At 46.0% G+C, this 18,358-nt stretch overlaps 1 protein-coding gene across 2 annotated transcripts in view; it reads right to left on the reverse strand.

The window, feature by feature from the left end:
- Nucleotides 1–15,652: 15,652 nt before the first annotated feature.
- Nucleotides 15,653–18,358, reverse strand: part of RIOK2 (RIO kinase 2) — a 29,170-nt gene continuing 26,464 nt past the window's right edge. For both annotated transcript variants that reach the window (XM_075593452.1, XM_075593454.1), the window contains exon 10: nt 15,653–15,953. In XM_075593452.1, the coding sequence (XP_075449567.1) occupies nt 15,792–15,953 (162 nt within the window). In that variant the 3' untranslated portion in view covers nt 15,653–15,791. The remainder of the gene's footprint in view (nt 15,954–18,358) is intronic.

The following is an 18,358-nucleotide window of genomic DNA, read 5'->3' on the forward strand; positions in this document are numbered from 1 at the left end:
CTAAGGCGCGAAACCCAGGACTCCACCCCCGCGATGTGACTGGTTCATCCAAGAGTCAGAGCCATGCCCTGTCACTGTGGGACCCTCCTCTGATCTCCACCAGAGGGAGGGGCTACGGTAACAACCAATGCTCAACGAATACACAAAAGAAAGGAGGAGTCGGAAGTGCCCGACCGCCCCTTCAGTTCTTCGGATTCGGATTTTGTATAGAATGCCCTTATCTGGAGGTATCGAAAAATTTCAGAATTTGGTATCCCTTTTTCCCCTTTAATTTGATCAAATGTTTTTATACTAATCCTCCCCTCCAGATCCTTCAGTCTTAAATAACTGCTTTGTTTCCAGATCCTAAACCCCTGACTATCCATCCCTGGAGCAAAATCCGGGTTATTAAATAATGGTGTCATTAGGGTCTGTCTTGTAGTTAATGAACATCTAAATTTGGTGGCCTCCCAAACTGGTCACAGCGGCTAGCGGCTCTTTTATAGATTTAATAATCTTTTTAGGGTACCAAATTAGGTTGTGCAACTCTACGGGGGCACAACATTCACTTTCCAACTCTGCCCATCTTCTAAGACTTGGATCCATATGCCATTGAACAATTTGACTTAATTGTGCCGCTCTATAATATGATAAGCAAGGTACCGCTAACCCTCCTGCCACCGTTTGTCTTTTTAGTATTGCATGACTGACCCTTGGCTTTTTGTTTTTCCAAATGAACTTGGACATCAGAGATTGCAGGAGTAGGATATCTTTCTGGACCACTGGGATCGGTAGCGTTTGGAACAAATATAAAATCCGAGGGAGGAGATTCATTTTTTGTTGTTAGCCAATTCGATCAGAGCATTATGGAAACAGACGGAGATCCCATCCATCCCCAAAATCAAAAACAGGATTTGGTTTGTTTGCCAGATGGAAAAATTAACAAGTTTAGTTAATGACACTGGCGTAAATTTTCTAAAAGTCTGGACTCCTTGGCTGGAACAGACAGATATCCCAGGACTAAGAGGCCACCGTTTGGCTTTGATACAATAAGATGCGTTCTCCTTTGACAGAGTCAGCTTGAAAATAGTTAGGACAGGTAGAGTCCATAGCAACAGGATGAGGAAGAAAGGGAAAGGAGGAACTTGGTACACCTGGACCAAGAAAAAAGAAAAAAAGGCAAAACGAAGAAAAAGAGAGCTTACGGGAGGCCTCAGTGGAATATGCGTACACATACCTTCACTCCACTCCCCCCTTCCCCCCTTATGTCTTTACCTTTGTGTTGTCAGTAGAAGTAGTCGTCTGTCTGTATGTCAGCCCTAAGTCGTGACAACGAAAATGTTAATTGGAAATGAGCGGGGTTTGTCTTGTTTTGATGTAAACAAGAGAATGTGTTGTTGGAAAGTGTTAAGTATTCAAAATGCACAAAACCCAATAAAATTTGAGTGACAAAATACATATACAGCATACACATACACATACTTGGGTTGCCAGATGGCTTCTCCAAAAATACTGCAGACAATAGTGAAAAGTACTACGTGCTCGAGAAAAGTCAGTGGTGATATATGTTATTTATAAATTACTAGCTGAGAGACCCGGCGTTGCCCGGGATGTAAATGCGTAATAGGTAGTATTATTTATAAATCGTGGAACAATAGGTGACTGTTTGTTGTAAAGGTTGGATAATAATATTGAAAAGAAAGATGGAAGAAAATGTAATACGATGTTGTATAAAAATGGTTTATTGTAACCACACCACAGTACAATGTATATTTTGGTGGCATAAGTGATGTAAAAATCTGAGTCGTGTGTCCTGCTAGGGTGTGAGGCGGCGGGTGGTGCGTGGGTTGTGAGTGCTGTCTGTGAGTGGGGGTCCTGCAAGGGTGTGAGGCGGCGGCTGGCGCGTGGGTTGTGAGTGCTGTCTGTGAGTGGGGGTCCTGCTAGGGTGTGAGGCGGTGGGTCAGTGATGTCAGTGCATAGGGGCGGGAGGCAGCAGGTGTGTGTGGCGGCAGGTATGTGTCGAGTGTGGCGGGTGTCTGTTGAGTGCGTGCAGCGGCTGTGAGGCGGTGGGTGAAAGGCAGAGGCGGCCGGAGTAAGGGCGGGTGAAAGGCAGAGGCGGGGGTGGGGAGGCGGTAAGGCGGGCAAGAAGGTGAAGGGTGGCGGGAAGGGGAGGAGGGGGTGGAGGAGGGGGGCAAGGGGTGGAGGAGGGGGGCAAGGGGTGGAGGAGGGGGGCAAGGGTTAGAGGAGGGGGGAAGGGTTAGAGGAGGGGGGAAGGGTTAGAGGAGGGGGGAAGGGTTAGAGGAGGGGGGAAGGGTTAGAGGAGGGGGGGAAGGGTTAGAGGAGGGGGGGGAAGGGTTAGAGGAGGGGGGGGAAGGGTTAGAGGAGGGGGGGGAAGGGTTAGAGGAGGGGGGGAAGGGTTAGAGGAGGGGGGGAAGGGTTAGAGGAGGGGGTGGAAGTGTGGGAGGGGGTGGGAGGGGAAAGGGGAAAAAGAGGTGGAGGGGGGGGGGAAGAGGAGCGGAGGGGGGGGTGGAAAGGGGAGCGGAGGGGGGATGAAGGGGAGCGGAGGGGGGGGAAGGGGAGATGCGGGGGGGAAGGGGAGCGGGGGGGAAGGGGAGCGGGGGGGGGAAGGGGCGGTGGGAAGGGGGGGGAGGCGGTGGGAAGGGGGGGAGGGAGGCGGTGGGAAGGGGGGGGAGGCGGTGGGAAGGGGGGGGGAGGCGGTGGGAAGGGGGGGTGGGAGGCGGTGGGAAGGGGGGGTGGGAGGCAGTGGGAAGGGGGGGGAGGCGGTGGGAAGGGGTGGGGGGAGGCGGTGGGAAGGGGGGCGGGGAGGCGGTGGGAAGGGGGGCTGGGAGGCGGTGGGAAGGGGGGGGAGGCGGTGGGAAGGGGGGGAAGGGGGGAGGCGGTGGGAAGGGCGGTGGGAAGGGGGGGAGGCGGTGGGAAGGTGGAGGGAAGGGGGGGGGAGGCGGTGGGAAGGGGGGGGAGGCGGTGGGAAGGGGGGGGAGGCGGTGGGAAGGGGGGGAGGCAGTGGGAAGGGGGGGGAGGCGGTGGGAAGGGGGGGTGGAGGGGAGGTGAAGGGGGGGTGGAGGGGAGGTGAAGGTGGGGGGGTGGAGGGGAGGTGAAGGGGGGGTGGAGGGGAGGTGAAGGGGGGGGAGTGGAAGGGAGGTGAAGGGGGGGGTGGAAGGGAGGTGAAGGGGGGGGTGGAGGGGAGGTGAAGGGGGGGGTGGAGGGGAGGTGAAGGGGGGGTGGAGGGGGGGAGGTAAATGGGGAGGTGAAGGGGGGTGGAAGGGAGAAGTGGAGTGAGGGGAGGTGATGGGGGGTGAGGGGTGGGTGAGGGGAGGTGAAGGCCGCTCACTCACCCGTCCGGCAGGTCCCACGTGGATCTGAGGCGGGAGGCAGCGTGTTGTGGCCGCTCTCCCGCTGTGTCCCGGGCGCTCGCTCGCTCCCCCTCTGACTGTAGCGGCGCCGGGGGGGGGGTATCGGGGAGACACTGACACTGGAGGGGAGGGGGGGGGGGGTGGAGGGGAGGTGAAGGGGGGGTGGAGGGGAGGTGAAGGCCGCTCACTCACCCATCCGGCAGGTCCCACGTGGATCTGAGGCGGGAGGCAGCGTGTTGTGGCCGCTCCCCCGCTGTGTCCCGGGCGCCGCCATCTTGGGCACTCGGCGCCGCGAGGCAGCCTGCCTGGCCACTGGCTGTTCCCCCGCCGGGGAGGGGTGAGTTGTAGCGCCGGGGAGGGGGGGGGCATGTATATGTGTGGGGGGGGGGAGAGGTGGGAGATATAGAGGGGGGGTCTCGCACGGCCGCTGACACTGGGTGGGGGGGGGCGCTGAAGGGGTAATAATAGTGTGTGTGTCCCGCTGACTGTAGCGGCACCGGGGGAGGGGGGGGGTCGGGGTGAAAGCGCGGGAGACACGGGGAGAGGAGGAGGTGCGCGCGGGTGCTGCTAACACTGTGAGCCCCGCTAATGTATGTAACAGTGTGTGTGTGTGTGTGTCACTGTGTGTGTGTCTGTCACTGTGTGTGTGTGTCCCTGTGTGTGTGTGTGTGTGTCCCTGTGTGTGTGTGTGTCCCTGTGTGTGTGTGTGTGTGTCTGTGTGTGTGTGTGTGTGTCCCCTGTGTGTGTGTGTCCCTGTGTTCCCTGTGTGTGTGTGTGTCCCTGTGTGTCTGTTGGCCCGTCACTCCGCCTCAGGCCAATGAGAGGTGTGCGGGGGCGGGCCAAGGGACCAATGAGATTTCCCCTAGGGACACCGGACATCCAGGCAGGCAGGCAGGCAGGCATACAGTGCTTTCACTAATATAGTATAAGATCTGAATGTTAATGTCATTTTTTCTAAATTTCACTCCACGTATGCACCAATTTGCACCATTTCATATTCTGTTTTGTAAAAAGTTCAAGGAAGGGGTCTGGGGATGGAGCATCCACCCAGAATTTTTTATGAAATAGAATATGAAATGGGGAAAATTGGTGCATACTTGGGGTGAAATTTAGAAAAAAAAATGATGTAAATGTAACGGGGTACCCCCTGATTACTAAATCTACCCTATTGGCTGGCATTAAACCCTGGTATTCACAGGTCTGCCAGTAGTTATTATGGGGTTTCCCCCTTTATCCTTTGGTACTGCACTTGAGTGACGGCAGGGGATGGCATATCCTGTTGTGGCTGGGCCAACGGGATGCCCGCCCCCTGGCTGTACTTAAGGGCATTACCGCCCTAAAGTTGTGGTTGTTGTTCCTTCCCCATGAGGAAGGCAGGTCACAACTGGGAGCCTGAGATTGGGGCCTACCCATGTGCTCTGCCCTCCGGGGAGGAGTAGAGTGACTATACCTCTGCCTCTGCCAGGGAGGTGGGAAAGAGCTAGGACGGCTAAAGAGGAGATTGCACAAGCGCTCCTCACATTAAAACTAAACAAGCAATATGGAACTGACCTACTGATATCAATGTTCCTATGACTCAACCATTGCCATACCACTTGCCTCCCTAAACAACTCTATTCTGTTTACAGGCCAGGTATCAAAGACTTGGAAAACTGCTGGAGTTGTCAAAATCTTCAAAACTGAGGACAAAAACTCTGTCTACAACTACAGGCCAATCTCTCTTCTCCCAATACTATCCAAAGTCATGAGAAAATGTGTTCACTCCCAATTAAGTGATTACAATACCAAGACAAATTTTCTTAGCCAACTCCAATCTGGCTTTCATCCAAAACACTTAGCTCTTAAAAGTGTGCAATTAGATGGGGAATGGAACTGGGAAAACTTACTCCTTAAATATTCCTAGATTTTGCAAAGGCTTTTGATACTGTTGATCATATTATCGTGTTACACAAGCTTCAGTGCTGTGAGGATTCACCATTCCGGCGGTTTTGTCCCCTTAACCCTCACCTGTCCGTTAGGATCTAGAGGCACTCAAAGATGGCATCTCAGTGGTGGTTCGCATGCGCGGTGCGCGGGCAGTGCACGGGCTCCGTCTGTCTCCGCGGTTCCCGTGTCCAGGGTATGTTCTCCCCCAGCGGCAATGACGCGCGGTACGCATTCTCCCCGGTGTCCTGTGGTCTCTGCCCCCGCTCTGACGAAGAAGGTACGCGGCACAGCGGTAACACACGTCCCTCCCTTCTCGCCTTGGGTCCCGCCTCCGGTCTCCACTCCTGCACTGCCGTGGGTGCCGTGGTGCGCATGCGTGGCGTGCGACCGGGTCGCCAGCGTGATGTGCGGGTTATACGGGGTGTGCACGCTCTCTAGAGGTCCCACCCCCACTCCTAATTGGCTGCACAATAGGACACACCTGCACAATCCAGCAGCCTATCAGTGAGGGCTCCTCCACTTCCTGGTTGCCTCCCATTGGAGGGAGGTCCTATGTATACCCTGTCTGAGCTCTCCTTCATTGCCAAGCATAACCTCTGTTTTGTGACTCTGGATCTCACTGCATCCAGTACCATGCCTTGTCTGCCTCTTACTTCAAACATATGGTATATACAGGGGATTGGATTTTGCATCAGCTGAATACTGGGGGTGCACTCAGGGATAATAGTACTTAGGAAACTATGAGAAAACAGAGTCCCTCTTTGGATATGCACTCCACCTTATATGTGTAAATTATACATACAGGAAAGAGGTGGTGTGTACCACCTCCACTGATTTGAAATAATATTTTATTTATTATTGAACAAAAGGAAAACAAAAAAGTAGATTAAAACTAAAACTCGCAACAGTGCTTATTGTAGAACTGCAGGCCAATGTATAATAATTTTGTCCCTGCTAATACGAAACTGTGAACCTAACCTAACAGATGCGTACAGCCATGGCAGATGTCTGCATATGATAATTACTGTATCCAGGCATATGTGCTGGTGCTTCAAAAGAAGTGCTAGGTGTACACTATGTAGTGTGAAATATTGAACCCAAGACTCTCACAATAATGAGAGAATTAGTGCTAAATAAACTCAACTAAATAAACATAAATAAATCCTGTTTGTGTGTGTGTTTATATACAATGTATACTGCCTAGATAACTGAATTACCTCCTACGTGACATCTGTATAGATCCATTTGCTGCCATTCGCTGATGTTAGTTGATGTTAAAGTGATGTTAAAGCTGCTCTATTTCTATCTGAAACACATAAGCCCTTTATCCCCTGTACCCAATTTTCCAACTTTATCTGTCCATGAAATGTCTGTCAATTCCCTGTATAACCCTGTTCTTTTATCGTAACCATGTATTTTTTATAACTCTGTGCCCAGGACATACTTGAAAACGAGAGGTATCTCTCAATGTATTACTTCCTGGTAAAACATTTTTATAAATAAATAGATAAAAATTGTAACACAGCCTGATCAGATTAGTCTTAGATCATTCCTCCTGTGCCTATCTGTGTGTATCATATAGCTATAGTGTAAGCTATTGAACAGGCATAGTGGAAGGAGTGTAACAGATTGTAACAAAGCTACAACAGGGCTCAAAAGGGATACTAAATGTATATGCTAATCCCAAACTATATAGTGGCAGCCTCATACATGCATAGTGTAGAAAAGCAAAAAGCTGCTACTAGCTGACAGCACTATAACTCTTCCTCATACCCCCCCCACACACACATCCACAACAGCAGAGGGAGGGGGGGGGGAGAAGACAACAGAAGGATAGAATCTTGTAGGCTGAGTATGCCTTGCAGTGTTAACCCTCTGTTAAGATAACTCTCTCCTAATAAATGCCTTGAGACTCCACAGTTGAGAGTAGCAGTGTATTGCCACTAACTCAGAACACTATACTTCCTCTACACACTCCACTCTCACATCCGAAGGGAGAGGGGTAGAGACGGAAGAGCAGGAGAGGGAAAATTATATTACCTGCAGTCTACCTTTCAGCCTGCAGGTAATATCATATTACACACACATATATACACATATATATATAATATATATATGTATAACGGGTATTCCCCCACCCAATCGCAGATATAGTGTGAGTGCGGAGAAACTACAGTTACCAGGTGTGGTGCTTTACCTGTTAGGCTCTCAGGAGGGCTGAGCTTCCGCCACGGGGAACATGGGGTATGTGTATTACGAGTAACCCTGTACTCGGTGCAGCGCCTCCACCTGCGATGGTTCCCAGCAGAGCGGGAATAGTTCCTCGCAGGACACATGCAAATAATCAGCACACCGTATGTATAATAACCAACACCTTTACTGGTGAACATAGGAACCATATAGCATCAACAGAATAACGGGTGTCCCTCTCTAGAGAAGACACTGACTATTGCGTCTCGCAGGACGCTCCCCCCTACACCGGGTGATCCCACCCCGTGTCCAATAATCCCCACACAATGTCCCGCACTCTTACAGAGAGAGGATATGTGTGACTGCGCAATCACTAATGAAACTAATAGGATCATTGGTGCACTTGTAGATAAGATTTACCTGCCGAGCACTCCAGTGCTCGGGCCTGCAACGGGCTTCACAAAGGATCCGATGACAGGAGAACACCAGAACCTCCATCAGGGACGATCCCACGCGGAAAGCCTCTGCAGCGGCAGCGGAAGTCTGCGCCCAACCTTCTGAACGGATGCGCAGCATCTGCTGAGTCCCTAACTGACTCTGTGAACTAACGTGATGGTCACTGCTACTATAAGCCGCCCCTACAGCACAGCAACCTTGAATGTATTCAGGGGAAAACTCCTATGGGCAACGGGGTAGCCTATCCTATACAAGTGGGTCCCTGACCCCCTGCACCCGCACTACCTCTTCCCGTCACCACCCGGGTCCCCTCGGACTAACTCCTACCTCACACTTCCAACCCCTGCAGCAACGCACTGCCACCTTGCACGATGCTCTCTTGTCAGCCCTCACAGCACTGACCGCTGTGACCTGACAAGAATGCCCACCACGAACCTAAGGTCAGGGTCCCTAACTTGGGGCCGTCCCTTATTAATTACCCACTAACCTGGTGGGGAGTTGGGGCCTACCTGGGACCTGGGGGACCTTACCTGGTGTAGGAGCCACTTGCTCACTACACCCTTCCTTCCCCTTCCTGCTCCCAGCTCCAACTGCCGTTCTACAGCGCGCGAAATGTATCTTTTCCTCTCTGTGCAGGGAGATACTCCAGCCCTATTGGCTCCCTGGCATCACGCGGGGCGCTGCGGAGGCTCATGGGACTTGTAGTCCCTTCCAAGAGCCTTCCCTGGTAGGCTAGGGTTCGCGCGCTCCTGTCTGCGCATGTGCGACCTGTCTGTGGGCCTCCCAGCACTTCTGCCTCCTGCGCATGTGCAACGCAACCCGCAATGGCGGCGTCCTTCACCGCGAGCCGCCGGGACCCTCGCAACGCGACCGCGGCCTTAGCAACGGCCCGCACGCGTCCCCATCAACTGGCTGCCTCCCTAAGATAGCGCGCTGCTCGCGCACATGCCCCCTCACCTCCTCGCGGGCGGTGGCGGTGAGTACAAGACGGGGGGGGGGGTGGGGGGGTCAGCAACAGAAGGGGGAACTTGGCTACATATATACACATATATATTTACGAACTGAGAACTATGGCACCTGGCGGACTGAATGAGGAGTTGGAGTTGGGCTGTTTTCTATAACATATTTTGCCTTGCGTAAATTTATGTTTCCCTGTCTGCTTTATTTGACTTGTTATGTGATTGTCACTTTTTATCCATGGTTCCTTCACTTCCCTTGCACACCCTCACTTCCCTTTGTTTATGTGTGTCTGCCCTTTGCCTTATTGCAGATCAACAGTGTCCTTATGCACAACCTTTAGGCCAGTCTATTTCCATCCTATTTAAAACCAGAGACATAACATAAAACACAGACAAAGCTCAGTGCACATCCAGAAAAACTTATATACGGTACAGTGCCTAAATATACATGTATAAATAGCTAATAAATAAAATGGTCTTTTAGTTTAACATTGTTGTGGGTATTTTGGGGGTTCAATTTGAGCTTGTAGGTGTTCTGTATGTTTTATAATTCTTGTGCAGCTAGTCTTGGCTGTTTTGGAGGGTGGCAACCTCCTATCCAATTGAAGCTCACTCCCTCCCACATTTAAATGGTTAAAAGCTCACTCCATGGCATCTCCCACTATCAGGGGAACTTGCCTGCATGCAGTGTGATTGTGACAAATCTATTACAGAGTGCTTTTCCTGGTAATGTACAGGTTAATAAAAGCTTCAATCAGACTTAGAACTTTTGCAACTTATATTGACAGATTTATTATAAATCATTCTTCCTGGCAATGCACAGGTTATTAAGAATTTATATTAGTGTAGGGACCCTTGAAACGTGGTCTGCCGTGAAGTTTGGCTCAAGGGCTTACAACAATTTGGCCAAAATGTTAAACTAAAAGACCATTTTATTTATTAGCTATTTATACATGTATATTTAGGCACTGTACCGTATATAAGTTTGTCTGGATGTGCACTGAGCTTTGTCTGTGTTTTATGTTATGTCTCTGGTTTTAAATACATATTGCCATGCTCAGTAGCACTCCTCTGTGAAACTTATATGCTTATATATATGTTGTGGGTATTTTGGGGGTTCAATTTGAGCTTGTAGGTGTTCTGTATGTTTTATTTCCATCCTAGTATGTTATTCATTTGGTCCTGCCGGGTGCGCGGTGTCGCTCCTGTCAGCGCTAGTGCGCTGTGCATACGCGGTCTGCAGGCTGCCGTCTGCGGTTGCCTGGGAGATTTACCGACTGAGTCTGTGCATAGACACATGCGCAGCCAGGTTACTCCACTGGCTCCTCGGCGCAGCTTGGTACTCCGCTGCGCATACCCAACGGGTGACGCTTGGCTTAGCCAGGCGCAGGTAGCTGATATCAACAAACCCAGCAATGATTCTAAGTGATTGTAACTTATGTCAACAAATCCAGCAATGAGTCTAAGTGACACTAATTGAATTCCCTTCACTTGCGAGCGGGGGATGATTGCCTCGTTTCACTGATTGGCTGAATGTGCATTTCGGACAGCTGATGTGCAAGCTACAGGTAACTATGGGGTTGGTGATTGGTTCATGTTTGTCTGGTGCACTGTGGGTTGGGGTATATATGGATGCTCACTGTCATTTGACTTTTGCCCGGCCCTGAGGAAGGTCTCCCTGTGGGACCGAAACGTTGGCTGCAGTGTATTCTTTGTTCTAATACAAGACGTTTGGATTATACTACACAGTGTGCTGTCTTTTTTTGCTGGACTTTGGCCTGGTAAATATGGTCCACACACATATATATATATATATATACACCCTTGAACATGACACCTCGTGTGTGTATATATATACACACACACACACACACACACACACACACATATATACACTGTCTCCCCCCCCTCTCTCCAAGTAGTGTACAGTACTCTCTGGTTCTCTTCCTAACAGTCACTTTCTGTACTATCAACCAATGGACATTATATAGGTACCTTCCCTTTACTCTGAGTATATTTGTTGCATACAAACAAGACTCCATGATGCCTAGATAGTCCTTCCTTCAAGCAAGTTTACTTTTCATCAGTTAATAGACTGCCATTTTGTAGCCGAGATTTGGAAGCACTGATCAGTTGAACTTTGTTTCTTTGTTGTCTAGTTATGCATTTTCAACTATTTCTGTAACATTGGCACACTGCATTATACTGTGAAAAGCACCTACTTACTGATGCAGCGGCCGTTATTCGAACACTTCACGCACATCGGAATCCCGATTTGAAACCGCGGGATGAATTCCAGCCTCCCCGCACTAAGATGCGAGGGCGGCGAGTGCAGAAAAACGAGTTTTAGTGTTCTGGCTTTTAATAACATGTAATTGACACCGTAGCACAGTACTGTACACATTACAATTCATCCATTTTATTGCAAACGGAGAAACAGAATCCATGAAATTCAAGCAAAACATCCACGATAAGTGCGGGTGCCTGGGGCGATTGGCCGCGTTCATGCTGCGTGGGGAACAGCAGAGAACTCAAAATCGGCGCCGTGATGTGTTCGAATAACGCCCGCTGCATCAGTACATATAAAAGGGCCCTTTATAGATGAAAAGATTGCTTCAAAGAAGAAGATATGATGTAGGTTATTAAGTAATACTAAATTATGTAGGGTATTAGGTAATCATAAAATAATTCCAATGCTATAAAAAAAAGGATCAAGTTTGGGTTAAAAGAGAAAACTGAATTACCTTGCTACCATGATATCATGCTAACAGCTGAAGAAAAGTGTTAATAGATCACTGACCGTGAATAAATTATTTGTTTTGAGGGAAGTTCTTGAAAAGACTTATACGAATGGTCAGTGAAACCATACACTCTGCTCCATAGGTAATACAGTAACGTGTTTGTAGTGGGAGAGGACAATGGATGGATAGAAATGAATTGCTTTAGTGTATGATGCAGGAAATGTATTTGTGCCCAAAGCCAAAATCAGTGCTGGGGAGTGAATGTGCATTGGCCATGTCCTGGGCACAGTTTCCAGATCTCAAAGTAAACAGTGAAAAACTATTCAGATTTAATTTGTCAAATTCCTATTGATATTGTTTCACTGAACCATCAAAGAACATGTTTCACCGTGAGCATTTCCTGCTTCCAGTGCCAACTCATTTTTCATTGAGATCTCTTTTTCAGCCTCAATGGCCATTATTGTATTTTTCCCCGCATTTCATTATGGTTGGTTATATTGTTTCTGCACTGAAACATAACCACTCACAACTACCCGCCATTCACCTTGCAGCTGAAATAATATACAATTGGTCACTTTTAGAGTTATCCATCTTTAATATCATCACTTATCGGGTCAAAATTAATTATACGGTTACGTCTAAATCTGTTGGCAAGCATCAACAACGTGCCCTCAGATGTTTCCCTCTTTGAATGACTGGGCAAAAAGTAATAAAATAAATATATATATTTAATTTAATAAGAGACTCAAGCAGTCTCTGGAACTCCCTCAGACCCAGATTCAGGATAGCAGCAGTAAAGCAGCGATAAGCAGATCTTTACTGCAGCATTATGCAAATGAGTAATGTCAAATTACTTATTTACGTTCTCTTAACTATGATACTTGGTGATATTGGATGAACGCTAAAAAAAACAGCACTACTTTTTTTTAATCACAGCCCAGGGAGGCGTTAGGCAAAATAGGCTTATGTATGCAATGGCCACTATATACATAGGTCGAAGAAGCACTCACATTGCTGTGCTAGTAATCTGCCCCGGGTGCTAAAGACTGTGAAGGTGAAAATTGAATGGAGGACCAACATTCCTTCCCTGGACCTGTCTTGGATCTTGACAAAGATCCAGGGAAGGACCAAAACGTTGGTGCTGCCTTAAATTTTCACCTTTATAAGAAGACATCTGGAGTGCCGAGTATTGCTTTACCCATCTGAACACCGCTATATACATAGGTCAACCTGGAATTGATTCTAAAAAGATATATCAACATTGGAAAATATATTAATCCTTTAGTAGCCGAAGTGGCCAGTTAGTCATGGTTAATTCAGGACTATTGTAGCTGCTCACTTGTGCTACTGAAGGCTTATTTGCACATATGAATGCTATGCGCTTTTAGTTTTACTTGTAAGGTGTTTATTAATCCCTTTGGTGCCAGATATTATTTTACAATGTATTGGTAGCGTCAGGGTTAAATTATAACAGGGTTAAATAACAGCATCTCGTAAACCAATTTGTCTTCAGAGCTGCAAATAACACAGTTTAGCTCTGGGGGAACACACCCTCTGTTGCCTTTCTGTAAAGATAAAAGAGGGGGGGGGGTCAAAATGTCAGACTTGCTGCTTTATATGTTTCTTCCATTCTTGGAAAATCAAAGCACCAAGCAGTAGCATTTTGTGTGGTGAAAAAGATCTATTCTCCCCTTTCAAACAAAAACGACAACATACAAAGACAACACGCCCCAAGTTTCTTCCGATCATATTTTCAAATAGATTCAAGAAACCATTTAAAATAAGATTGAAAAAAAAAAAAAAGGCATTTATCATACAGAATTAACATCTTAAATATGCCACTGTCATTTCTTATTTATCTAGCCTTTGTACTGACTAGAAAACAAGAGGAATCTCTGGCGCATGGACTGATGGTTGTGACCAAGATAACAGAAATATAATTGAGACCGAGGTCATCAATGACAGAACATTTAAATGAAAAAAAAAAGACCAATTTATTTAAAATGATAATATAAAATACACATGAAACACCTGAACTTTAGTACAGCTAAACCATATATCTGGTCGACAAACTTCTAAAAATTCTGTGATACTTGAATATCCGTATTCCTCCAGAAAAAAAAAAAAGGGTTTGAAATTGAAAAACAGATTATATTGATTTATAATATCCTGTCCGGTATCCACAATTTCAATCCTGATTCTAGATGTGGGTCTCTTAGAGAGTTAAAGTTGCAGTTCAAGCTGCCGTTAAAAAATAAAAATCCCATTCAATATGTGCATCAATACAATCTGCACACTGACAAGTGATTAGCTAAGCTGCAGATCGATCCGTTCTCCTGTAATAGATTGCTTGCTCCGGGTTATTTAATTCAGTTCTTGCACAGCATTCTGGGCAATGTAGTCCTGGAATATGATTGACTGGGCAGTTACAATTGGTGCACTGCTAGAGGGCGGGGCTCAAGAGCCAGAGCCTATAAGTAGGGGAAGGGGCTGTCACTTTGGAAATGCTTCCTACATTAGAAATGTCTTTAAAAACACACATATATATATATATATATATATATATATATATATATATATATATATATATTACACATTTTTTAAATGCTACAAGTATTTTCTCATCGTACAGAACTGATTAAAAAAAAAAACCATGTAGGATAGTTTGAACTGCTTCTTTATGTTAAATATATTACATTCCAAATTTCTTATGAGGTAATGTACTTTTGTTTAAGAGAGACCATGTCATTTGAATGTTTTATCAGTAAGGTTAACCTTCAGTAGAGTATTTACAATCGCTATGGGTATTCCTTTCAGGTAAAAACCTTACTCGGCAATTGTGTAGGATTCATATAATTCTCAAGGGTATTATCACCGAAATATAGTACATAGGTGACGCCCTCAGGGTGAATTTTGTTTGAGTCAGTGTAGGTGTTTTGCTTCTCTGCATGAGCAGTGCCCTCTCAGCAAAACACAGGTTTTACGGTGACTCTGATAGTAAGGACTGCAGCGCTGCGAACCACGGAGCCGGATCCAGCCTGCGGATGCTGTTTACCATGGCTCCCTCCAGCAGTATGTCACAGTTTCCCGGTCTGCTGCTCTCTTCCGTGGCCGGTTCAGCACAGTTGCTGCAGGTCTCCTCCGCATTCGCAGCTCGTCTGATGGCATCCACACGTGGCTTATTCAGCTTAGCCGTAACGGGTCTCCTCTGCTCCCGCAGCTCATCAGAAGGCGTCCAGCCGGTAATCAGATGCAGCCTCAACTTCTTGAATGGGGAGAAAGATGCTACAGGTCCTGTAGAGGTTCAGGACTCTCACCCTACGCGTGTTACCTGTGCAGGCTTACTCAGGGGTACTCTAAAACATTGTTCTTTTTTTCATTTCAATGTTCCGTCTGATGACCTCGGTCTCAATAATATTTCTGTTATCTTGGTCACAACCATCAGTCCATGCGTCAGAGATTCTTCGTTTCCCATTGTATGAAAGGGGGTTTGGGACCCTCTATTTCTCTCCGGCTGCAGAACTGGTTGCTTGCGACTAATATACCCCCATTGCTTAATGATCACAGTGTATGCCACACACATTCACTGTATATTAAGGGCACTATACATTAGCGCCCTAATCACTGTTTCTATTTGTACTGACTGCACTTTATACGCATTTGAAGAGGTCCCAGAGAGCGGTCTAGGATGTTTGGCCACAGGCAACTGGAAACAGCCGCGGCCAAACGTCCCATTCTGCCAGACGTTAAAGATAAGGAGAGGGATTCAATGGACGTTTCCAGAAATGTACAGAATTGCATGAGATCGGAAAATTAAAGATGAAAACATTGAATTTGTACAGTGATGTAGAAAACAAAAAGGGTTCCCTGCTAAAGTAGTAATAAATCATTCCCAGTGCTTCATTACAGCACGTCAAATACATTATTGTTTCACCTTCAAGGAAGCATTTCACTTTATTATTGAACGTTAAAGGGAAACATGCTGTGGGTGATTTAAGGAACCGTAAACCATAAAACAAAATGAACGATCCACTGTAAGAAATTTTTATTACTTGATGGGGTTTACAAAAATACCAATATTTAAAATGTGACAAATGAAGATTAAGTTCATTTTCTTTATATTGCATCCCGAGAGTTCAGGACGTGACCGTTAAAACGCCCGTCTATTGCTATCCCCAGAAGCCTGCAGAATCCACGCTGCATTTAATGTTGAACATGTTTTCTCGGCGCTCTTTGGTGTACACGTTCGCTTCTCCCTTTTGCAGTCGTCTTCTGATGGAAGCTTTTTGCTGCTTCGTTAACTGACGCTTCACTTTCTGTTTGACCAACTCCTTAGAGATGGAAAAAAAAAAAAAGAAAAGAAAGAAATCTTAGGAGCAGCAAAACAGACTCATTAGTACAGTCTCCTCTTGCCTGGATCCTTTTAAAATTGAAATGGAGGTTGTATGGGAAAATACTGATTTCTTAACCTGTGCGTGCGTGTACACACACACACACACACACTTTTTCATACCACGTAACCCTGCATAAAAGGCAATATAAAGAACAACTACATCTAACTTAAACGGTGCAATATGCGATACTTAGGTTTTAGCAAATAGATTTTTGCTAATCTTAATTTTGCAAACTGTAAAGTAGCAATATCACCCAAAAGCAAAATGACGCTGTAACATAGTAAAACTGTTACGTTTATATCGTGCTCATCTATTTCTGGCTTTTTATTTGTTCAAATACTTTCGATTTAACCGGTTTGTTATTTTAATGACGGTCACCACTGTTGTGGAGACTCGGTAGTCATTTTAATTTCCCTGGGAGGCAAATTCTCAGCCAATGATATCTCCAGATTGCAACTACAGCCTTTAGAAAGGAGGCATTGTGGAATTAAGGAGCTGAAGGACAAATGGTTAAATGAAAGGAACATTTATTTTTTATGATGAGAATATGTTTACATTTAAATATGAATGGGTTCGTTGTTTAATGACCGATAACCGGATTTCTAAGAAAGTATCCTAAAATATCCTTTATACCTTTTGGTTGGTAAAATTAAATGGTAATATATAATGCATATATAATGCATTGATAACAGTATTTACAAAGAAATGCATGCCACTTTACAAGTTGTTAAGGAAAACCTGTCCTGCAGATATGGCAACATTATTATTCCCACTGGCGCGTTGTAACAGGAACATGCAGAACGTGCCATCGGGAGAATCCCACCTTCAGCAGAATTGGCAGTACTTGAAAAAGGGGGCAGGGTAGCTGCAACGCGCCAGCAGGTGGCAGTAACAAGCTACATCTGTATACTTTTTCTCTTACAGGTAGTGCAAAGTTTGTACCAGGTCTGTATTGGTACCAGGTTTGTACCAGGTCTGCCTTTAATTAACACAGGTTAAAGATTCCCAGACCTGGAGAATATTTTTGTCTCATTCATTGGAATAGATATGAGAAGTTCTTCAGCAATGGGAATCGGCTGCATAGCACATTAACTGTTAATGTCAGACGGCTGCTTGGTTTCAATGAATAAGGCTCCATCTTGTGGCTGTTCTTCTTAGTGTTCCCCATTTTTCAATTTGCACATGGTTATATCACTTGTGAGCACATCTCAGACAAGTGTGAAAGCCCATTTTTCACCATTATCTCTTCTTACCTTTCAACCACACATTATACTAGTTATGGTGGGTAACAAAGTGACAAAAACCCAATACCGTAAAGTAAGTAAAAATATCACTTATGAGCACTTTCACATATACGGTGCGGTTGAAGCCTATTCCCACCTCACATTGCAAAGCCAGAATAACCAGCCTCACACGGATGAGACCCAAAAGGTCGCAAAGGCCACCTGTGAGTACGGCAGGGTGACTGGCTATGCACTTCTGTAACCCAAGCTATGCAGAAAAGCTGGGTTGTGTGGCACGTATAAACTTATAGGGGTCCATGTTAAAATGGGCAGGAAGTAAAAGGTGACACTGAGCTCATTTGCATGTCACTTCCCAGAATCCCTTGCTCTAGTGGAAGCATTGCATGCTAAGAGATAATGGAGTAAAGCCAGGTTGCAGACCATTCCGAGACGTGAATGTGCTCACAAGTGATATTTTTATTTGCTGTACATATGGGAATAACATGCTGCTTTATAATGAAGATGGTTAGCGCGTACACACACACACACAGTGTAAAATTATTTTTCTTAAATAAACATTTTATTAAACATTTTTAAGCATAATACAAAAGAAAAGAATGACGATACTTTAGGATAAAATAGTCTTGAAATCAAACATTATCTAAAGGAAAAAAGTATAACACAGATAGGGCAGAAGACACATTATCCCAATGAGTACACAGTAACAAAAAAGAGCCAACAATTAGACATAATTTACCACAAAACAAACCATAGAAAATACACTATAAACCATAATATCTATATGAATTAAAAAACACAAAAATAAAAAAGGGTGTGGTGTGGCGACTGGTTTTAGTGGTTTCAATACCAGACACCTCTAAGACGAGCTATTTGATGGGGTGTTACAGAAAAAAGAGAGAGAGAGCATCTTTGCACCAGCTTAGGGAGGGCCCTAGTATATGGGGGTCCACTTTCTGATGCATTTTCAGTTTTTAAATCTTTTCTATTTCGGTGAGTGAGTAAAAAGTATTTGATTAGTTTGTATAATTGTTCTAGGCCTAATTTGTCGCCAATTGGTGGGAATTACTTTCCGTGTGTTTAATAATATTCGGTGTATTG

Source organism: Ascaphus truei, chromosome 1 (genome assembly GCF_040206685.1).
Source record: "Ascaphus truei isolate aAscTru1 chromosome 1, aAscTru1.hap1, whole genome shotgun sequence".
NCBI classification, from domain to species: Eukaryota; Metazoa; Chordata; class Amphibia; order Anura; family Ascaphidae; genus Ascaphus; species Ascaphus truei.